At 32.9% G+C, this 23,978-nt stretch overlaps 3 protein-coding genes across 3 annotated transcripts; 2 read left to right on the top strand and 1 right to left on the bottom strand.

Annotated features, from left to right (window-relative positions):
* LOC125829608 (stress enhanced protein 2, chloroplastic) lies at positions 1 to 1,543 on the top strand. Its single transcript, XM_049508812.1, has 2 exons — positions 1 to 358; positions 1,076 to 1,543. Exons 1-2 carry the CDS (start codon positions 44 to 46, stop codon positions 1,346 to 1,348), a joined length of 588 nt encoding a protein of 195 aa, XP_049364769.1. The 5' UTR covers positions 1 to 43; the 3' UTR covers positions 1,349 to 1,543.
* A 7,393-nt stretch (positions 1,544 to 8,936) lies between these two features.
* Positions 8,937 to 16,172, top strand: LOC125829539 (4-alpha-glucanotransferase, chloroplastic/amyloplastic). The gene is made up of 17 exons (XM_049508754.1): positions 8,937 to 9,487; positions 10,426 to 10,488; positions 11,030 to 11,118; positions 11,236 to 11,296; positions 11,601 to 11,679; positions 11,963 to 12,099; positions 12,190 to 12,348; positions 12,451 to 12,527; positions 12,748 to 12,887; positions 12,973 to 13,004; positions 13,087 to 13,161; positions 13,725 to 13,797; positions 13,898 to 13,986; positions 14,090 to 14,134; positions 14,238 to 14,390; positions 15,205 to 15,370; positions 15,841 to 16,172. Exons 1-16 carry the CDS (start codon positions 9,134 to 9,136, stop codon positions 15,307 to 15,309), a joined length of 1,731 nt encoding a protein of 576 aa, XP_049364711.1. The 5' UTR covers positions 8,937 to 9,133; the 3' UTR covers positions 15,310 to 15,370; positions 15,841 to 16,172.
* Positions 16,173 to 23,136: 6,964 nt separating this feature from the next.
* Positions 23,137 to 23,511, bottom strand: LOC125829603 (monothiol glutaredoxin-S6-like). The gene has a single exon (XM_049508809.1). It carries the CDS (start codon positions 23,461 to 23,463, stop codon positions 23,155 to 23,157), a length of 309 nt encoding a protein of 102 aa, XP_049364766.1. The 5' UTR covers positions 23,464 to 23,511; the 3' UTR covers positions 23,137 to 23,154.
* Positions 23,512 to 23,978: the final 467 nt, after the last annotated feature.

Genomic DNA, 23,978 nt, shown 5'->3' with positions numbered 1-23,978 from the left:
TCTCTCTCTCCCACTTTTCAGGAATCATCTCTTAGATTCTTCAATGGCCTTGAGAGCTGGACCGGTTTTCTGTGAACTTAAACCACAAACTCAGAAGCCTGAACCGGCCGGTTTTATGCCGGTTCAGAAGTTGAGAGTGTCAGAACCGGGGCAGGAGAATGGGAAAATCATGTTGCAGCCTAGATTGACTACTTTAAGATCATTCGGGTCGGATCCTGTCGGAGTGATCAAGACGAAGAACGGAGGTTTTAATGGCGAAGATAATGACGTTTCACCTTTTTTCGAGACGCTATCAGAGTATATTGAAAGCTCTAAGAAGAGTCATGATTTTGAAATTATATCTGGTCGACTTGCCATGGTAATTTAACTTCCTCAATTTTCTGATTTTTTCCATAATATGTCCTTAAATAAAATATTAACTAGAACAAGTTTTTTTTTTTATTCTTTTACACTTGATAAGAAAGATTTTCTTGTATGATAACATTTCTCACCTTTAATTCTAAAATATTGAATTTGAGTATCTAGAGAGGTCAAAAAAAATAGTTGAATTATTCTAAACATGTTTTTAGAGGTAATATGAGTATTTTTTCAAACGAACCCTATAACGATAATATTAGATCGGATGACAATTAACTAATGTTGTTAAATGTTTTAACACTCTTTATAAATCAACATATATATTGTTGTTATAAGTTATTTTTGTTGTAGTGGGTAAAAAAGAATTACTTTAAATTTATGTGTTAGTTTGATTTAATACCGAGTTTTAGATTTTCTTATAAAAAAAAATTGTGTTATAAAATAACTCATAAATAAATATATTTTTGTGACTATAAATTATTTTTAAATATATCATTTTTTGAACGGATTGAAATGAAAAATAATTCATATAAATTTTATGGTAACACATGTTACTTTCATGTCAAATATGGTAATTAACTCGAAAAATAATTATGAGGTGCAATAACCGATTAAAAGGCATTAGTAATAAAATAATTCTTAATGATGTACTCTATAAAAAAAAGTTTTATAGATCACATAAAAGTGTAGAATATTCTTAGTTAATTTTTGTCTCCAGATTGTGTTTGCAGCAACAGTGTCTATGGAAGTTGTGACTGGAAATTCAGTATTCAGAAAGACTGATTTTCAAGGAATAGCTGAAGCTGCTGGGGTTTGTATTGGTGCCGTGGCTTGTGCTGCTCTTTTTGCTTGGTCTTCCAGTTCTCGCACCCGTGTTGGCCGAATTTTCACCCTTGGTTGCAACACCTTCATCGATTCCTTCATCGATCAAATCGTCGATGGCTTGTTTTATGAAAACGACAACATCGACGATTGGACTGATGATATCTAGACCTCAAATATTGGAAAAAAAGGAAGTGATATACTTAAGTAGTTGATTTTATTATCTAATGTTTCAAGTACAATGTGTTTCATTAGGACCTTGGTTAGTTAATATATATTTTGTAAATAGATATCATATAGTTAAAAGATATTATTATTATTATAAAGAAAGTTTTAGTACAATAATATATAAACCATCAAAAGAGGAGGAGGCCACAAGTGAAAATGGCAATATGAATAAGTTGTTATCGTCTTTCATTGTGATTCAAGTATTTTTCACTTTATGTATATTATTTATTTCAGATTTATGGAGAGAATGTGTTGTTCTCTTTGGGACATGATGTTGTATATTTCAATTTCGAATATTAACTAGCTAATTATATATATACTTCTCTATTTTAATTTGTTTATCTTATATTTTTTATAAAATCTATTTAAAAAGAATGTCTTTTTAATTTGACAATTCTTTAATTTCAACATTTTACATTCTACACTTACATAAATGATGTTTTCTTCCTTATGTTGTAGAAAGATGAGAAATATTATATTTTGAATTATTTTTTTGTGGTGAAAAAATTGAGAGAAAAGATATTGTAAGTCCCATTATGTTAAGTATAGTATATATTCTAATTTTCTTGATAAGCTGAAATCAAAAAGAAAGAAGAGAAATTGGGCCATTTTTCGAGAGAGAGGCCGCCTTCTCTCAGCGATTTATTAATCTATTTATTTTTATTCTTATTTTATTTAGTATCTCTTTATTTATATTTTTTCTAAGGAACTATTTGCTATCTCATTTAGGAATTTTGTATTCTCAGCTTCTCTCTGGGATTTTTGTTTTTAGTGTTGGGGGATCACTTCCTCTTCCGGGCAAGCAAGCGGGGCTGAGTTTGAAGATCTGGCTGTTGGACCCAAGACCCGGCCCGGATATTTCATAAATGTTTCACTCAAAAGGCAAGCCAGGGGGATTAACTACATTATGTTAAAAAAAAATTGCGAAATGAAATTTTATTGGTCGTATATATGAGCCTTGTCACACCCCTTTTCTGACCTGGAACAGAAGGGTTTTTCCATTTTAAGTGACGGTATTGATTAAGAGATTATTTTATTTTTTTAGAGTCGCTACTTGGAATTGAGTTATGGTGTTCCAAGTCAACTTTTTGTTTAATCCCTAATCAAAAGGAAATGACTCTTTATTTGGTCTACGAACTAGAAATTCGGATAAGGAATTTCGTTGACCGAGGGGAAGGTATTAGGCATCTCTCGAGTCTCGTGGTTCTAGCACGGTCGCTTTTATTGACTTATACTTATTTTAACTATTTTTTAGATCTATTTTATATGCTACAGTTTCACTCATATTTTTATTGTTGAACTTTTCTTTGGTCTCGACCTAGATACGTAACCGCATTCTTGGTCTTGACGTTTAGAGACATAGCTGTCTTCTTTGCATCACACTTATTAACTTTATCTAAAAGTGCTATTTTAAGTTAATGAAATATAATTATATTTTTAGACAAGGTGTGTCACCGCATCCTTGAGTTTATTTTAATGTCTCAAGAAAAAGATGTGTAATCACATTCTTAATCGAAACAAATATTTTTAACGGATCATATATCTGTCCTAATGCTTACCTATTGCTAGAAAGCTTAAGTGTATTATTAGTGACTAAATTATTTTATACTATTTATGAATACTATTTAAATAATAAAAGTCTAAAATCTTAAACAAATAAATAAATAAAAAGTTATTTTCAAATTCGATATAGATGCACTTACATTTTTAGTTTACTTACAAGTTATGACAAAATCCAACAAAAATAAAAAGTAAAAATTTGCAACTCGTCTTCTTTTAATTTTTCTAAAATAAACATTTTTAATAAAGTTGACTAAACAAACTATTAGAATAATTCTTTTAGACATTTAATTGATTTTGGTTGGACACAAGAGGTACTTAATTGATAACAACATATGGTACAAAATGAAAAATAATGTACAATAGAATAAAGAGGGAATATTTCAATATTATTGTGTCAAAATTAAACACACCTAAATTTCGAGCAAACTTCATAACATTGGAATCAAGTATTATATAATCATAAAAATAAAAATACAATAAAAATTAAACGATATCTCTTGCGAAAATTCAATTCACGAAAAGAAAACAATCCTAATAAGGAACCACGAACTCGAAACTACGAAAGAAAACCTCGACCTCACTTTTGTTTGTGAGCGAAAGAAAAGATATAATATGAGGGTGTATAGTGTGTATATTTTTTGTTTTGTCTTCCGTATGTGTGCGCTGTGTTGTGTGTTGGTGTAGTTTTTTGGTGTTGCTGATGTTGTGTTTTTCTTTTTTCTGTACGTTTTGTATATGTGTGTGTATTCTGAGAAGTGTAGGTATTGTGTTTAGGATATAGGGGTGGGTAGTGGGGTTTTTTTTTTTTGTGTGTGTGTTGTGCAGAATGTGTGTATGGTTGTGGGATGTGTTTTTCGTGGAGGTGGGGTAGTATAGTGGTCAGTGTGAGGGAGTTGTGGGGTAGTTAAGTTATTATTATTTTTTTAATAATATAATATAATATAATAAAATAAAATAAGAATATTATTTAATTATATTTTAAAGCTAATAAAATTGAATAGCTAATAATAAATTATAATTAAGAAATACTAGCTTATTTATTAAACTAAAATTAAAATAAACATATATTTTGTTATTTTCAAATCTTTTAAAAATAAACTTATTAAAATAAGATAAAATCAAAATATCTAACTTAGACATAAAAGAAATATTTAAGGAATACAAATTAGTGTAAAATCTTATGTTCAGTCAAAAATTAGGTGTCTACAAGCCTTGCAACTTTTTTCTATTCATTTGTATGAAAATGATATGACGAATAAAAAAAAATAGCTAACCTAATAAAAATATAAGATAAGATTGATTGTATTTGACCTGATATTGTGTAGCAAAAATACTTAAGAAGTATGAGCAAGTCATATGTATTTAATTAAAAGCTTAAGTCATTAGCGATCCTTAAAATTGTTCGTATAATCCACTTAGACACCTTAACTAGGACTATTACCTATTAGACACTTTAATATTAAGGAATATGTATCTATTGAACATAAAATGAGACGCGTGTAATTCACATGCGTTGTCTTAAAACAATCACAAATAAAATTACGACACATGGCACATGAACCCAATCTAGCAATAAAATATAATTTTTCAATTTTAAAAAATAAAAAATACTTTCCAGCCTTTAATTAATAATCACAAAAAAATTATAAAAGAAAATCTCCCCCACTCCCCATTCCCCACGCCCACACCCACCTAACCCTTTGACCTTGCTTCTTCCTTCTACCTGTGAACTCCATCGGCCGCCATTAATTTCTCCATTGATAACGAACATAACAAAAAATAAAATTCCTGGCTCAAATTCATTCTCTTATCATCCGTTATTCTCTATTCAGTTTGAGATTTATGTGAAAATAAATGGACATCAATAAATTATTTTAAAATTTGCGACGAAGAGAAATCGAAAGTATGTTGAATTTTTTAATATCATCTCTAATAAGTATAATGAGTGGTGATGTTTGTTCAATCGGAATGATCGAAAATAAAGATGGATGAATATCGATTAATTTTTAACTCCAATGTTCAAATTATTTTCTTCTCGCATATTAAATTAGCAGAATTAGATTTTTATTTTTTTCAAAAAATGAAGAAAAAAAAGAACGAAATAAAAGGCTAAAAATTTAAAATCTTTAGAATGGTGGATTGAAGAAGATGACCACTGGTGCATGGTATGGATGTGGGGGTGGGTGGAGGTTTCTTTTATGAAGAGATTAATGTGGAATTAATATTTTTTTTAAATTATTTAGTTAATGCATGTCAACTGTTAAAAAATAGGTACCAACTTTTTAAAAAAAAATAGAATCTATTCACGTTCTTAGGAACAGTGATACACACTTATTTTGTCATATCATCGTTTTGTTTTTAATAGGCAATATTTTAAACAATTTAGGTGTTCAATATGTACAAGTCCTAGTTGAGGTGTCTAAGTGAATTATGTGAATAACTTTAAAGGGTCACTGATGACTTAAGCCTTAATTAAAATATAATTTTTTAAAGTCATATGAAGCCCCTTAAAATTGTTTGCGTATTTCACTTGAACACCTCAATTAATGTTTGTACTTATTGAACACTTTTATTGTTCAAAATAAATATTTATAAGACACTTTTCGCTGACATGGCAAAGAACGTGTAATACACATATAGTGAGTGTGTGGAGGGATATTATAGCTCCTTTTATTTTATTTTTAATCTCTTTCTTTTGTCTCTTTCTTCTTCTTTTTTCCATAGTCGTACTCTTCCAACACCACCACCATCCCGCCATTGCCGCCGCCTCCCCACACCATCATCTACCCTTCTCTTCTCTCTTTTGTTCAGCCACTTCTCCCTCTCCCTTACCATTGTCGATTTCATCTGGAGAACACCATTACATTTCTTCCTCCATTTTCTTAAAAAATTTGGCAGTCATTATCTTATTCACCGGAAAAAATGGATACCCACACTATCACTACTCTATTCCTCCCTCCCTCTCTTTGTTCTTCCTGAAAAAGAAATATCTAAACCCAAATGTATCATGTCTTTTTAAAATCAGATCTGAAAAAAATTAATAATTGATTTAAGAGGAACGACGATGATGACGGTGAGTAGACGGCGATAGTTTGAATAAAGGAGTTGCATATTTTTTCACCCCTTGACCTTTATGAAGCTTTGAACCTGCTCAATTATTAGTTGATTATGAATCTCTCTATACTCCATTAATACATGATTGAAGTTGTGAACGAGTAAAATCCTTTAGCTTAGCACAGATAAAGACGAAACACAATGAACGAATCGAAGGTTCATGGTTTCAAAATATTTTTTCTTTTTTTTCCCCTCAAATTTCCACAGGTATGTCGTTAATTCGTTAATTTGCCACGTCACTGCGAATGTATTACACACATACAACATTTTTAATTGATTGTCAAAAAAGTGTTCTAATTCGAACGGGTAAAAGTGTTCAATAGGTATCCACCCTAGTTGAAGTGTTCAAATGAAATATACAAACAACTTTGAAAGGCTTTGTATGACCTAGGGCCTGTTTGGATTGACTTTTGGCTTATGACTTATAAGCCAAAAGTCATAAGTTAAGATTTCTAACTTATGACTTTTGGCTTATTTTTGTTATTTTGGCTTTAAAATAAGTGTTTATAAACACTTTTTAACTTCATCCAAACACTTCAAAATTGCTTAAAAGTTATTTTGACTTAAAAACACCTAAAATTAGTCAATTCAAACGGACACTTAAATCAATTAACAAATAAAAGGAGAAAACAAGACGCAGAAGTGGAGACAAATTGCTTGCTTGCTAATTGCTATCAAACTTTTTGAATAGAAAAATATACAATGTTATTCTCTTAGGTCCATTATTAAAAATTGTCGATATTTATTAGAAAAATATATAATGTTATTCTCTTAGGTCCATTATTAAAAATTGTCGATATTTATCGAAAGCAATCAATGCCACTATCAGACAAATTCGTAGGAAAACAAACAAATCTGCAAAGTTTTAGACGAATGAAGACTATAAACATGCAACAGTTTTACTAATTTGAGAACACATATGGACCGTTCGGTAGAGTGCATATTTTTATGTATTATTAGTGTTTTATTTTGTATATTTTTTCAATTTATGTCTCCAATAATTTGACGCGACAGCCGACAAGATCGTTTGTAACAAATTTTAAAGTGATAGAAAATAAGTTACAATCACAAATAAAATATAAAGAAATATAATTTTATTGATCAAGATTGTGAGTACAATTTTGTTTCTTCCTTGATTCTTCTCTCATAAGATTTATCCATGATTCAAGGGCCGTTAGTAGCGTATTTTCCGAACTTGGATGATATGAACTTGATTGTCATAATTTGAGGGTCGTTAGTTGCATATTTCTCGAACTAGGATGGTTTAGACTTGATCTTCATAATTCGAGGGCCGTTAGTGGCGTATCTCTCGAATTAAGGACTTGATCTTCATGATTCGAGCGGTATTAGTGGCATATATTTCTCGAATTAAGATAATTTGAATTTGATCTCTTTATAAATATTTCATGAATTTGTGGAATATTTGAGATGCCTTTATCTTTTTATGAATATTCGATGAATTTGTGATGAAATTTTTGAGATTTCGATCTCTTTAAGGAATTTTCGAGATGCCTTTTTAAGGGAATATAATACCCTTTATATATGCATGAACTAAGGTTTATAGTTGGGTAGTCTCCAAGAATCCTAATTGAAATTCAACCCACCTTGTAAATCTCAATTCGAATTGAACACGTATTTCAATGTGACAAAGACAATATTGTAACTTTACAAATATTCATAAAATAATTAAAAATAATAATACTCCCTCCGTCCCTTTTTAGTTGTCCACTTTAGAAATGACACACAGATTAAGGCAACAATGATTAGCACAGTGAAGTTATAATTTTACCCTTATAACAACTTTCACTTCAAAATTACAACCACTTATTTGAATTAAAGTGAAATAAATTGGAGGGAAACAACATACACTTTTACATTTTTCAAAAAGTGTAAATAAGGGTATAATAGGAAAAAATTTGTTGTCTTTTCTTGATTTGTCAAAATGGACAAGTAAATAGGGACATCCAAAAAAGGAAATATGGACAAGTAAAAAGGGACGGAGGGAGTAACTAACATGAAAAAAATTATATAAGTGTAAGATAAAGAGAAATTAAAAGGAATAGAGTTATTACTTTATTTTTTAACATTTTGTATTATGTGAAGTTGTGAACTCAAAGTCACTGTAAAGTGTGAATTGAAGGCTAAAGAACAAAGATAGTAACTAATAAGATATTGAGATTAATATTTAATATTATGTACGGGTAAAGTAGTAAATTATACATTGTCAATGGATTATCGATTTACCCAATAATATATTTTTATAAAATCACTAAGAATTTGTTAATCCAATAACCCAATAATGATAAATCAATAGTAATTTTTTCGGTTCGATTTTTGCACACTCCTAAACTGACACCATTTAGATCGCTTGGTAGGGTATACAAAAATAATATTTAGATATGTGGTGTTTGTATTAGTTAGCAGAGATTAATTTTTAATCATTGTTTGATTTGATGTATTAAAAGCAAGCATTCTATAATATTTTTTTTTTAAAAAAAGATTTATTATAAGAATACCCTCCAAAATATGGTGAAAAAGACGTAAAAAAAAGTTTTGAGGGGCAATTATATTTTTAACCATACTAATGCATGCATTTAAAATCTTTGTATTACTAATATTATGGATTTTCATGTATTTATAAGTATTTTCTTATTGATTCCGAAATCAAACCATGAAGGAACCAAATCGATAAAAAATATCTTATTGATTTGATTATTAGTTTAGCATATTTAAAAAACTAAAAAATAATAAATCGAGCCAATAATACATAAAATTAATTTAGTGTATTTAAAATTAAAATATTAATAAATTGAGCCAATAATACATAAAATCAAACCGAATCGGTGTATCACATGCTTCTTGTCTCCCCACCGCAACACCTTCCTCAACTTCCTACTCCACACTCCACTCCACTCTGTTCCTTTCCATTTTCAAGCCAAAAACGGCAATCCCAATTTCAAAATCGACCCATTTTCTTCAATCCAAATTCTCCTCCAAATCAATAATATGAAGGAAAAATACTAACAATCTTCACTTATTCTCATTATCAATGGCAATTCACACTTGTTTCTCACTAATACCTTCTTCTTTCTCTTCTCCCAAATTGCCATTCCCCAAAAACACTACTTTTCAATCTCCTATCCCAAAATTATCTAGACCCACTTTCATGTTTGATCGGAAAGGTTCCTTTCAAAATGGCACCGCTGCCGTTCCTGCTGTAGGTGAGGATTTTCCGATTGATTATGCTGATTGGTTGCCAAAACGAGACCCAAACGATCGTAGAAGAGCTGGAATTTTGCTCCATCCGACGTCGTTTCCTGGACCTTATGGTATTGGTGACCTTGGCCCTCAGGCTTTTAAGTTCCTTGATTGGCTTCATCTTGCTGGTTGCTCCCTTTGGCAGGTTCAATTGTTTTAATTTTTTTTTTGATTCATGAAGAAATTTGGGGAATGTATAACTTTTCATGATGTAATATAAGATCAACATAACACAAACATTATAAAGCTCATTTAACAATCTTTATCTATGTTACTATAGATTCTTCCAAAATGTTTGTGTTGGATTCTCCAAAAATACACTGAAAATCTGACACTGTTGCGGTGTCAAAAGTGAAGAGTCTGTACAACTTAGCTTATAATTTTCCTACGCTACCATGGCAATAGTTTCTTACCTCTTTTTGTGGTAGCAAGAAACATAAAGGTTATGTCTTTAGTGGAAAGACTACAAATATGATAATAAAAGAATGCTGAGAATAATTAAAAGCTAGCACAAATAGGATTTGTGAGTACTTATTTATCATAAGAAAAAGTAAGGAAAAAAAAGATTTCAAGTGTAGTTCTTTTCTTTCATAGAAATTAGCATCCATGTAATAGGAATCTTGGCATCTCAGTTTTGCACTTCATCAACTCATATGGGTGGGTGTTGGAATCTACGGAAGTTCGATGCCTGGTTTGTATTTTGCAAGGACTTTTGGCAAGGAGAATAGTGTAGCTTGCTTACTAATAAAGGATCAAAAAGTACCTTCTGTTTAGAGTTTGTACTCTCTTGTTTGCTTCTGATTGTCTATTTAAAGTTGTAATGAATGTTATGAGAAGCTTGTTGTCTCAAGTTATTTGATCTGGAACTTCAAAAAGGCATTGGTGGTTGTATATTTATATCTTGATTGATGTAGTGGGTATGCTTTTGAAGTTTTACTCGAGAATATAGTAGTCTACTCTTAAAATTGGAGATCAAGATCCAGTCTTACCCTTTATCCAAACAATGGAACCAAAGCTGATTCTAACTTTTTTGTGAGTAATTAAAATCTAAAAAGCAACAGGACTTTCTGCGCTTGTTTGCAGGTTCTTCCACTTGTACCGCCTGGAAAGAGAGGCAATGAAGATGGATCACCTTATTCAGGACAGGTGACATGAATTTTCCTTTTTACGCTTGATTTTTCTTTTAAAAAACTTACTTCAATTTGTTTGTCTGGTTTTGACTTGACACATAGTTTTAGAAAGTAAAGAGATTTTTGAATCTTGTGGTCTTAAACTAAAGATATGTAGAGTGTACCATAACGTCCTTAATCTTGTGGTCTTAAACATGACAGGTGGAAAGTTGAAATTAAAGAGTTGCCAAAAAAGGAAAGAGTCATTCTTTTTGAAATGGATTTAAAAGGAAAGTAAAACAAATAAATTGAAACGGAGGGTGTATTTCGATCAAATTGCTGCAATGTGAACTGCTTGAATATGCACATTTCATGAGGCACAATTTTGAGATTTTGTGTTGTTTTGATTCATGTTATATTGAGTTCCTTCTCTTCGCAACGGAATTTATTTGATTAAATGTTCATACAGACAATGACATAGATCATTACCTTTTTGTTAATGCTGTAGTGATCTTGAGACGACCATATTGTTAATCTTTACAACATTGAAATGACAGTTTATCAATGGTTGCTTTCAGGATGCAAATTGTGGAAACACACTTCTGATTTCTCTTGAAGAGCTTGTTGATGATGGTTTACTGAAGAAGGAGGAGCTCCCGGAGCCACTGTGAGCCACTTTACAACATTTTCCTTACAATTCATTAGTGTTTCTGGACAGAGAAATTCTATGGAACATTACTTGACATCCTATTTTTATTGTTTGGTATGTTTCATTGTTCTGAAGACCTACAGATCGTGTCAATTACTCGACTATATCTGAGATAAAAGATCCTTTAATAACCAAGGTAAACAATGAGGAGATACTTGTTGCTAGTTTTCTTTTAATATAACATGAACTTTATACAACCAAAAAGGGTTGGAAAATGCTTTCAAGAGAAAGGTTTTGAGTGTGTGGAGAAGAGAAAGGAGGTTTAAAAATATCTCTTTTCTCGTTGACTTCCTTACATGTCTGCTTCACATTATCAAATTTTTGTTCTTCTGTACTCGAGCTTTATCCACCTCCTTTTTCATTTTCATTATAGATAAATAATTTTTTCACTTCAAGAATTGATTGCTCATATGATAATTTTCTTCCTTAATCATTTTTAGGCAGCAAAGAGGCTTCTCTCCAGTGAAGGGGAACTGAAAGACCAGCTCGAGAACTTTCGCCGGGATCCAAATATTTCGAGTAAGATAAACTTACTTCATTTCTTGATTAAGGTGAACAATAGGAGCAAGGATAACCATGGTCTGTCAAACCATGATAACTCCTTAATCACACATTTAGGAGGGACAATAGCTGATAGTATATGAATAGGAATGCTCTGTAACACACTTGTTATGAATAGCTGATATATTCACTTTGAAATGAAAAAAGAAGTCCGAAAATGTGGGGACATGTTAATAATTGCTAAAAATGGTTCTGTTAACACCTGCTATTGGTAAACATAATTTATTCAAGAAAAATACAGGTTGGCTGGAGGATGCTGCTTATTTTGCTGCCATAGACAACTCTGTAAACACTATTAGCTGGTATGATTGGCCTGAACCATTGAAAAATCGCCATCTTGCAGCTCTAGAAGAAGTTTATCAAAGTGAAAAGGATTTTGTAAGACCTCTTTAAAATTTGAATGCTGACCAAAGTTGGATCCTTGAAATTGGGCAAACATTGAACATGATCTAATGTTACCTGGAACAGATTGACATATTCATTGCACAACAGTTCTTGTTCCAACGACAATGGAAAAAAGTTCGTGACTATGCACGATCCAAAGGAATCAGTATAATGGGAGACATGCCAATATATGTTGGATATCACAGTGCTGATGTGTGGGCCAACAAGAAACAATTTTTGCTGGTTAGTATCTCCCTGAACCTTGATGGTAAATAAGTTGGGTGAATTACCCTCACTAACTTTTAAAGCCTTCTGATCTGCATAAACCATCTATCTCTGTGGCAGAATAGGAAAGGTTTCCCTCTTATAGTTAGTGGTGTTCCTCCAGACGCCTTTAGTGAAACTGGTCAACTATGGGGCAGGTAAGTGTTATTCGGACACTAGATTGTTGAACAAACATTTCCTTTATCTGAAAAATATATATTTGAGTATGGAAGTATCCATATCTAGTTGTTGCTTTTAGAAGACATACTTGGTGGACACTTGTCGTTTTAGTTTACTGGTAGATCATATCTAAGTTCAATGATAAACTGTCAATTGTTGTGCTATCCACTACTTACTGTGATTTTTTTTGCTAAACAGCCCTCTCTATGATTGGAAAGCCATGGAGAAGGATGGATTTTCATGGTGGGTATGCCGAATTCAACGTGCAACGGATCTTTTTGATGAATTTAGGATAGATCACTTTAGAGGATTTGCTGGATTTTGGGCTGTTCCTTCTGGTAACGGATGTTGGATTTTTACAGGCTTATATGTAACTTTGTATCAATTGGGCACTCATGTAGTTTTTATAATCCATACTTGCAGAGGAAAAAATTGCAATTCTGGGACGGTGGAAGGTCAGATCTCTTCATATTTCTTTCATGTTTTGAATCTTAACCTCAAAAACTATCTCATTGTTTTATTTTTTTAATGACTTAGGTGGGACCTGGAAAACCTTTGTTTGATGCTATCTTACAAGCTGTTGGGAAGATCAATATTATAGCAGAAGACTTGGTATGTCTTAGCAGAGCATATATACAACATGTTTTCTCTCTGAAATTTCTGATGTTGTCTTGATGTCTGCTTAACGGTTCCTACCAATAAAAAAGAAATATCTTCTTTATGTCTCCCCTGGAGCATTCTTTTGTAGTTTGGTAGACATTCGAATGGTTGGACACTACCAATAACTCTCTCTTTTAGGAAGTAAAAGATAATGCCTTTTAGAGAAGATAGAAGGTAGAATAAAATATTGCATGCAACCCATTTGTTAGGCAATTTCTGGTTGTACTGGTCAAAAGCAATAATTTGACAGCAGATCTAACAAACCTGTTTTTGTGTGCAAGCAAGCATACATATATTTTAGCCATTTATCTTTCATCATTATTTTCTCTCCTTCGGCTTCATCTAAGCATACTAGTAGATTTTTCTCTATTTCTCTAATTAATTATGTATTGATGAGACTAGCTTGTACTCTTTAAGTTTGATTAGTATATAGGTAGAAGGGAATTTTTGATTTGTTTATGTAGTTTTATTGCTTTATTGCTATATCTTCTCATTTCTAGAATGCTAAATGACAGGGAGTAATTACCGAGGACGTTGTTCAGCTAAGAAAGTCCATTGAGGCACCTGGAATGGCTGTACTCCAGTTTGGTATTATATCCTCTGCCGTACTTATAAAATGTGTGCAGAAAGTAGCGTTGAATTTATCTGGCATTCTTGGTATAAATTTGTTCTTCCCTGTGTCGTTCAGCATTTGGCAGTGACGCTGAAAACCCTCATTTACCTCACAATCATGAGCAGAACCAAGTAGTGTATACTGGAACACATGACAATGATACGGTAATCTTCAGTGCTTGATCTTGATTTACTGTGTCCCCCCTCCCTATCATAACTACTCCCTGTCCAAAATTTGTAAGCATTTTCTTTTGTTTGCATGTTTTAGATCCGAGGTTGGTGGGATACTTTGCCACAGGAAGAGAAATCCAATGTTAGTATGATGCATTGACTAAACCATGTTTTATTGTTGCTATAAATATAACGTGAGATGACAATGAACATGAATCTGTTGTTCACTTAAATTGATGTATCAGGTACTAAAGTATTTATCAAATATTGAGGAAGAGGAAATATCATGGGGCTTGATCGAAGGTGCAGTTTCTTCTGTAGCCCGTATTGCAATTATACCGATGCAGGATGTTCTTGGGCTTGGGAGTGATTCCAGAATGAACATTCCAGCAACTCAGGTAAAGACATAAATCTGCTTCTACAGAGTGAATAGTGAGTGACCAATGCTTGATCGTTTTCGCTGATAGGCTGGGCGTTGGTAGAGTTTAGATTAGCACTCTAAACCTTCTGTTAACTGTCAATGCTGTTGGGTTAGCTGAGACAAGTAGAGATGCTTAACTGATTATGTGCAAATTTGTGGCATCTGGTAGCTTCTGATTCTATCGACGCTTTGGAAATTTTCTGCTTTGGACCAAAATACTATTTCCTTCAATGTTGAATCTCCTTTCCTTTCCAATATCATCTGAATTTATGATAGTATATAGCAACCACATCATTATACTGGTGTTACTATGTAGTGGAACTATATGATGTTGGGAGTCGTTTGGCATAGAAACAAGTTATGCAAGATTGTAATACATAGCTTAATTACTATCGGGTGTTTCGTTCTTTCTACTAGAAACGAATATATAGGGTAAATTGTTAAGATGTAGGTTTATCTCTTAAAACTTAATAAAGTTGAAAGGGTGTTGATGATGGGTTTGAGGAGATATAAAGGGTATTTTTATCTTTTGGTGTTTCATCGATGCATAGTTATTCCATGTTACGTCAGGTTCAAAAATAATAATCCAATTGGGTGTATTAAATTATATGAGAATTAGCCATGCAATATTCAAACTACAAACCAAAAGCTGGATAAAGCAAAACCAAAATTTATACCAATATGATTATTTCATCTAACACATCAAACGAAGTGAGTCCTTTACTTATTTCAATTTCTCTTGAATCCTCTCTGACATCGTTTTTGTTTTCTTATCTTTCCCCTAATTGCAGTTTGGAAACTGGAGTTGGAGGATACCTAGTTCAACTAGCTTTGACAACCTGGATGCAGAAGCAAAAAAGCTAAGAGATATACTTGCAACTTATGGGCGGTTGTGATGATGAATGATGAATAAGATGTTATGTCCCCTGGGAATCAGGGGAGGACCTAGGCTGTAAGGTACGATTCACATGAACCCAATAGTTTTTATTCAAACCCTATATTTATATTAAGAAATTCATAAAATATTTATAAATATTTGACTGTGAACTTAGTTATTATCATATACTCCGTCCATTCACTTTTACTTGTCCATAAATGATTCTTAAGAAATATTAATGAAATGCATATTTTACCACAATATCCATATTAATTGATGTATAATCTTTAATTGACTTGAGAAATGATTTTGAAGGAGTAGTTAATAGGTAAAACAAGAAAAGGAAATTGTTTTTCTCTTGATATACTAAAATGGTAGAGTAAAAGTGAATTTATTTTTAATATAGTTGACAAGTAAAAGTGAATGGAAGGAGTATTAACTTGAAATTATTATAGGAATTCATCAACTTCAAATTTTGGATTCGCCTTTGTTGGCAATGCTGCTACCTGCAATATTTGAGTTTCTCAAGATGATATTTTCGTACCTGCAGGACGTTCTCAGGCTTGGGACACAAATTGCTGAGAGCATAAATGATCGAAACAAGGTTTTCCTGCCACAGTTCACCTCATTGCTGCAAAGGAACGCCTGCATTTTCAATTTTCTGAACTTTAGGCTCACTGGGGAAGCAGACAAGGAAAGCTAAAACGCGTGCTTTGGATTCTATTATTCTACATTAGCCGGTATAAACTACAAATGCTAGAGCCTTTCCATATTTATGCAGAAAGACTTCATAGTTTGAATGTCACCTGACCTAAAAATAAATAATGCATGTTTTTGTATTTACTATTTGGTCGAAATAACACGAAAAATTCCTTCTTGTTCTGTCTTTCTTCCAGAAATATATGAATGCTACTCATTTAGATTTTAAGTATCTTTAACCTTGACCTAATAATGGCCTGGAATATATTAGTCATATGAAAAGGTTATGTCCAGTTCTACCAGATAGCATAGCAATATTTACATTTATTCTTTACATGTCAATTTGACAGTGTATGTCTTTCTGAGAATGGTGTAAACTCATTTCTCTTTCAATTAAATAAAAATAAAAGGAACTTTAGAGTTGCTTACTCTAAGAAATTATGTTAAATAATTCTTGTCTATCTCAAAATTTTAAAACTATTGAAGTGTGTGATCATTTCATCTAAAAATTCAAGCTCATAGACAAAGATGAGTGATGATGAGATTTGGTCTTGGGATATCTACCTGTTGTGATGCCATGTTAAGTTAATCAAGAGAGCACACTTTTATTTACAAAAGAAAAAATGTTTCCGATCGCTCTTGTAATGGTGCAGCTTTTCTGAACTCGTGACTATTAATAAGTTATATAATCGTTATTTTATAAATTACTCATTTTAGTAAAAGTTCCTTAAATGTTTAGTTCGAATGAGATATCTTTTTTTCAAATCATCTATTTGATAAACATTTCTTCTTTGAGAAGGATAAAACTACAAAAGTAAATGAGAGAAATAATTAGTGTTAACTTACTGATGAGGCATACCTGTACTCTTTCATCCTGATTGTGATTGCATAATTGTATGGCCCAATCTCACACACAAGATTGTAAATGAATTATAATACAAAATGTTATCTGATTTATGTGATGTTGTTTGATTTGGTACATAGTTTAAGAAAGAAAGATTTACTTTTGAAACTTGTTTAAAACAAGTTATAGATATTTGTCTAACTATAAATTATCTCATTAAGAAGGGTAAAATAAACATTTGAACGTTAAACTTTTTACTAATCAATTTTGAAAACCTAACCCCTGCGGCTGCTCGTGAATGGTGACTTAGAAGCCTCTCATGGCTGCCGCTGCCTCTCCCTGGTCTCAAACAGTGGGAGAGTCAAACCTTAACAATACCTATGTGTCTAATGAATTATATTCCTACGACACTGACCAAAATAATCTTGAAACCTATTCAATTAATATACGGGGAATCAACTGTTTGATTTACTTTTAAGGAATTAGATGAGTATGTTGTTGAAGAGGGACTTCATCAAGCTGTGATTATGAAGCTTTCCTATGGTGCACCAAGCTTACACGAACTGAGAAAATTAATTCCAAAACATTTGGTCATCAAAGGCCGTTGTTTAATTGGCTCGCTTGTAGCACGACATCTTTTAATTCATTGTGATCTTTATGAAAATTTTTACTCAGTTCTTCCATAACACTTTGGTTATCTATGTAACATCTCGCAATTTGAAATAGCTAGGAAAAAGCTAAGAACTGGAAATAGTCATTTTTGAAAATAATGAAAATCTGGAAAATTTGTTTAAGTTAGGAAAAATTGAGTTTTGGCCAACTTCAAACGGCCATAACTTCTAGCTCAGGATGAGTTAGAGGTACTTCCAGCTATGGTAGGAAAGATCTTTCCAACGCCGCTGAGTTTGCGCGATTTCGAGTTTATATGAGTAAGTTATGCCCTTCGGAAGTTGGGCTATTCGAATAAGGAAAGTCCAATCCGGATTTTGGAAGGATACTTTGGTCTTTTTCTTACCCAACTTAATTAATTCATTTTTAGGAGTTTAATTGGGGTAACGTCAGATTTTAGTCAGCTTTAGAAAAGTGAATTTCACGCTAGGGCTTGGAAAAAGGAGAAAAGAGGAGAAAGGAGAAGAGCGTTCAAGATTCGTCGAGATTAGCTTGTGGATTTCGTCGGGGGTGATCCCTACAAGGTATGTGAGATCACATAGCATTGGGTCCATTCACCCATGCACCAATCATGTAATTCAACGATTTTCGTCCTAAAAGAGTTAGAATTTGATGTTCTTGAGTTGTGTTCTTGAATTGTTTTCATTCTTCAACTTACATGTGATTGATGGGTTTTCTTGAGATGTTTTAGCGATGTTAAGAGTTGTTTCGAGTTAGATTCTAGTGTACATGTGTTGGGTATCTGAATCTAAGAAAGTATTGAGAAAAGGAATCGATTTAAAACGATTATGATCAGAAAACGAGTTGAAAAATATGTCAGACACAACTGGGGAGGGCCAGGCGCGTCGCGCCCCCACATCGCCAAAGAGGTTGGGGCGGCATGCCTGCAGTCCGCCCAAAAGGAGCCCCAGAAAGTGGGGGCTGGCGCAGCGCGCCTGGGATGCCCCCAGATCGTCGATTTTCACTAGTTTTCGTCGTTTAGCCTATTTAAGTTATTCTAAAGTGTACTAACACCTTCCATTGATTCTAACTACTCTAAATGACTTCTAAACATCTAGAAATCATCCAGAAACATGAATCATAACCTTGAATCCAAAAATTCAAATTCAAGGAAAGTCAAGAGCCAAGTCTATGAAGTTCTTAGAGTCTTTTCAAGAAGTCTTTTGCAAATGCTTTTAACTTTGTTTTAAGACTTAAAGTTTAAGTTGAGTAAAGAGTAAAGAGAAAAGATTGAAGTTCATTTCTTCAAAAGTATTAGGGGACTATGTATTGCCAAATGGTTTAAAATGTTTTCACATTTAAACAAGAAAGGAAACCTCTATTTCCAAAGAGCCTTCGGGCTAGTTTTCAGAAAAGAGTAATCGCTTTCTAAATGAAGCAAGAGAGGAAACTTTGATTTACAAGATAACCTTTGAGCTAAGTTTTTGAGCACTATCACAAAAAGAAGTATGCTTTTAAACATAAGAGCTAATATTATATTTTTGGGAGTAGTATTGAGCACCGATATGGGGGGAGAGTTCAGACAACTCACAGCCTCCATAAACCATGTAGCCACCATGGGTAGAAAATGGCCATACTTTTTAGATGATTCCTTTAGTGCTTTTTAGCATAGACTAGGGATCCACTTAGTAGTTCAGGTTCTATACCCTCGGCAAGGTATATGACGGCCCTGGCAGCGTGAGGCAAAACACTGTATCATCACAATAGCTCTTACGTGATGGCTGTCGGTTAGAGAAACTCCCACAACAGTAATTGTATTCTTATATACACATTTTATTGTATTTTTACATACATTTCAGAGTTATATGTATCTTTGCATACACACAGAGTTGACATCATGTTTTAAACAACTTTTCTTTATATTGCAATTGTTTTAGACTGCTTTATATTGAAATGAGTTCAGTTATGTTGAGTTGAGTTGAATCAAGTAAGTTTTTCAGATTTCTTTCAAGCCTATGTTGTGTTTAGCATTCCAACTCGCATACTCGTACATTCAATGTACTGATACCAGTTGGTCTGCATCTTATTATGATGCAGACAAAGGTAACTAGGATCGGCATCCAGCGCATCGTTGATCCAGTGAGCACTCTAGAGTCAGTTGGTGAGCCTTCTTGCATTTCGGAGGACTCCTTTTATTGCTTTAAGTTATTTTATTAGTTCATTAGGATGTCATGGGGTTTGTCCCGACATCCATCCCATTTTTTTAGAGGTTTAATAGACAGTCAGATGTTAGTTATTTAGCCTTTTCAATGTCATTATCTTATGGTAAGACTTGAGTTTGCCTTAATGGCTAAGTTAAATGTTCCTTTATAACATTCCAGTTTATTTCATAATTTTATCTTTATTGATTTAAGTCTTCCGCTAAGTAAGTAAGCCAGACCAAGGGTTCGCTTGGGGCCAACAATGGCTCTCGAGTGCCAGTCCCGCCCAGGGTGTAGGCTCGGGGCGTGACAATCTACTTATCTTCAATTTATTGGGGAACAACATCTGTTTCGTAACTTTTCATGGACACAAAATTTTAATCCTAAGGAGAAGAAACTTCAAAAGCTTTGCCATGAGTTTCGCTACCGGATCTGCCACCAAATCTTTTTGCTCGAAGACATTTGTTATCCATTGCATCAACTATTGGTAAGCCAGTAGCCATAGATAAAGCCACTCAAGATAGGACAAGACCTATCACAGCTAGAATTAAGGTCATTCTTGATCTTATGGACAAACATTCGAAATGAGTAAATATGTTTTTTTTGGATGAACAATCTGATAAGCTCATTGAACACTATCAACAGGTTGTGTTATTTAATCTTCCTTTGCATTGTACCTATTGTAAGCACCAAGGTCATGAAGATGCTGATTTCCGATTAATGATCCAAAAAAAACAAAAGGGGAGAGGGTAATCAAGATGACATCGGGAAGCAAGGTGACAAAACAAACAATTTGGAACAATTGCAGGGTAATGCACCAGACTTCTTGAATGCAGAAAAAAAAAAAACTGAAAATAAAGTCTCTAATGATATGGATAATGCAAGTAATGTGAACAGAACACCGAATATAAAGTATACTCAGTACCTAACTACTAAAAATAGTGGCGAAACAAGGCTAGTATTAGCTGGTCAAATGTCAGTGCAAGAGGGACTTTTGGTGCCTGGGACAAAGGTTCAGGAGGGCTTTGATACTTGGATCAGAGGTTCAATTGTTAGACATCTCTGAAAAAGTTTGGCTGATGCTCTGAAAACTTCAGATAAGGTTCAAGGATATCAAGTAGGCGATACATGTGTAATTTCATGTGAAGATCAAGTTGGTTCGAATGGAGGTCAGGTGCTTGATCTAAATTCGATTGCAATGTCGAAACTTGAAAATTCTGGACATCAAACTGAAGTTGGGTAGCAACTAAATTATAATGCTACTGAAAAAGAAAGTGTTACAGCTACAAGGGTCGCAAGGGTAGGGAGTGAACCTGCAGATACATGATAAGATTGAGCTTCAAGAAAAGACAACTAATTCAAAGGCTTTTGTTGTTGCATCGCAAGTCACTTCTGGAAAGTTATTGACTAAAGATGTAGCCATTAACACAACTGCTACTTTTGTGGCGCAAATAAAAGAACTTGGACAGTCTGATATAGTTGATAAAACAGGGGTAACAGTTAACGTTGGAGCTCAAATTGGTTCTTCAGGAGCCTATCTAATTAAGCCTCATGTTGATCCTATGTTGAATATGGTTGCTCCACCAATTGTTTCAATTTCCCAAGTTACTTCGACAAATAATTTGATCACTTCTAGCGGGCAAAAAAGTATTACAAGTGAGAGTCGATGGGTCGACTGGGTGGAAGAAGAGGATGAACATGTCACACCTCATAGAAAATTGAGCCTCGATGCACCAATTTTTGTGCCTAAGGGTAGTGGCATTACCAATGATTCATCCCCATTACATATAGGGCGACAATTGATTTTAATAGGTACTAATGTTCAAAACTTTTCAGTTGGTGACAAAGAGCTTCCTGATACGTTAGTGAGTACTAATGTTAAAAAATTGACTTCTCATACGCCCATTAACACAAACAAACAACTACAAGATGTTGGTAGTAGTTCTTTCTCCATAAATAGATTTGCTAACATAAAAGATGAGGACACCTTTGAGGAAACTGAAGAAGAGGATATGTTGAATTATTGTTTTGCAAATGTAGCTAGGGATGAAGATATTTCTCCTAGGCAACAACGCAACTACAAAAAGAAGCATGGAAGAAAAAAATGTTGGGATGGTAAGATGATTGAGGAGTTTGTTCCAAGGCACCTACCAATGCGACTGAGAGAGCAGAATCATATGACAATGTCAACAACTTTAACAAGATCTAATAAATCTAAGAAGAATTGATGAACTATCAAATATTGTTAGACATATTTGAAGAGGAAGACAAGAGGAAAACATTCCAGGTTACTTTAGAAGAGCAATCTATCTTTTTTAGTTCATACTTTTGTAGTACAAAGTTTGAGTTTAACTACTCAAATTTCATCATGGCTTTTATACTTTTGTACTACTTAAGCATCCCCATTTGTAATATCATCATAGTGTATTATAAACTCTGTGATAATCATATAATACTTAGTTCTCTCTAGCTCTTATTTTCTTCTTGTGGGTTAATTAGTAGAGGTTTCGTACCTCATCAGAATTGGCAAGGTCTTGCCCCTCTTGCTTGTACTTATCTCTGTTGAGGTTTTCTTTTAATTATATTATTAATAAAAGGCCGCTAGACACTGTCTAGTGGTATAAATTAAAATAATAATAAAAATATTTGGGACTGACTAAAAAAGAAAGTGTATCACATAAATTGGGACAAATGGAATAATAATTATGATATATATAGCCCTTTATATTCTTTTTAAGAATATAATCATTTCATCAATTGCATGTAAAGTTAAATGGAGATAATTATAAACAAATTAAATATAGTAAGTAAAAAAGTTGGACAAATCTAACGTTGCATAATGAGTTTTTTCTAAACATAATGAATGCTTGATTCTCTGTATTCCACAAGAGATATGTAGTAAGAATGGAGATCCTCATCTTTTATTATTATTTTTTTTTTAAAAAACTAAATAACAATAATATCAGGTTACATATTTACAAAGTATCTAAGAATAATATAAGATCTGAAATATTTCAGTTTATCATGCATGATAAAAGTAGACATTATTTAGGTATTTATCACATCTTTCTAAGGGAAAAAAGAATATCCTTTTGGAATTTTTGCATGGTAAATGTAAACATTATTTATTAGTTGATCAATATATATCACATCATTTTTAAGGAGCCCCTCCCCCCCCCCCCCCCCCCCCCCCCACACACACACACACACCCCACTCCACCTCCCCCATTATTTAGTACACTAAAAGTTGGAAAAAAAGAGAGCCAACAAATAGTACTGAAAAAAAAAAATAACAACAACAAAACAACAGTACATTTCTAGCTGCATGTAAGCAGTCATACATACGTAGACCTATATTGCTCAGACTCTTTAATAATGTCGAAGTACTATGTATCAGATCAAATCCTTCAAAAATAGTGCATTTTTAAAAGATTCAAACATTAATGCAACAACATTTTTCATGAAGAGTCTGAGCAACATATATAGCGTCGGTCATATAAATAGTTCTAGTCTATACCCAAATAGCATTAGCCTTAATGAGCAATTCCTTCAACTTGCCTTTAACATTGAGACTCATCACTTCATCAGAACCACCAACAAATTCCTTCCCAATAAATATAGCTGGGGTACTAGGATTGCAACCCATTTCAATCAAAGCTTTTTCCATCTTCTTGCCTTTTTCAATTTCATCAAGCTTATACACCATTGGATTCGCCCCAAAATTACGAATTAAGGTTTCGATACTGTAAGACATGCAACAATTACTCTTGCTAAATATCACCACTGGGCTTTCTTCTCCTAATCTATGCACTATATCCATCTTTTGATATAGTAAAATAATGCAACTATAGTTTATTTAGAACTTGTGGAAATAATATTATTGTAGTTTAAGGGTTTAGTTAAATTAAGACCTCAATTTGCATGGTGTTATATAGGAGTATTAGTCTTGAACAGTAAAATAAAGTAAGGGTATCTATCATATTATTCTTGATTTTGAGACTATAGAGGCATGACTTGATATGTCACCTGATAGTATAGATAAGAAAAGGGGGATTTTGTTTATCTTTTAAATATTCCTCAAAGATTTAATTTGTTGCTTTAAATGTACCAAATAATTGTACTGGATTATTGATTATTCGAGCATAAGATTTGTGTACTATATTTTAAAATGTATTGACATCTATCAACAGATATAGTGTATATATACGTTTTGTTCTCTTAATGTGGTTTCATAATCTATTAAGTAAATGAAAATTTCTAGTGGAACTGGACATAGGTAAACTAGGAATAGAACATGGATTAAGGAAAGTAGGGTTCATCTGTTGATAGTAAGAC

The sequence above is a fragment of the Solanum verrucosum genome, unplaced genomic scaffold, assembly GCF_900185275.1.
Source record: "Solanum verrucosum unplaced genomic scaffold, falcon-dt-bn FXZP01000031.1, whole genome shotgun sequence".
Classification (NCBI taxonomy): Eukaryota; Viridiplantae; Streptophyta; class Magnoliopsida; order Solanales; family Solanaceae; genus Solanum; species Solanum verrucosum.
Note: the sequence above shows the minus strand (reverse complement) of the source record. Positions and strands in the feature narration are given on the sequence as shown.

Bases quoted from the DNA above. Each gene is read 5' to 3' on its own strand.
- LOC125829539 (XM_049508754.1), top strand. From the start codon at position 9,134: ATGGCAATTCACACTTGTTTCTCACTAATACCTTCTTCTTTCTCTTCT. The intron at 11,680-11,962 runs GTAAGATAAACT...AGAAAAATACAG, and splicing joins CCGGGATCCAAATATTTCGA to GTTGGCTGGAGGATGCTGCT. The intron at 13,162-13,724 runs GTATGTCTTAGC...GCTAAATGACAG, and splicing joins ATATTATAGCAGAAGACTTG to GGAGTAATTACCGAGGACGT.
- LOC125829603 (XM_049508809.1), bottom strand. From the start codon at position 23,463: ATGGATATAGTGCATAGATTAGGAGAAGAAAGCCCAGTGGTGATATTT.
- LOC125829608 (XM_049508812.1), top strand. From the start codon at position 44: ATGGCCTTGAGAGCTGGACCGGTTTTCTGTGAACTTAAACCACAAACT. The intron at 359-1,075 runs GTAATTTAACTT...TTTTGTCTCCAG, and splicing joins TATCTGGTCGACTTGCCATG to ATTGTGTTTGCAGCAACAGT.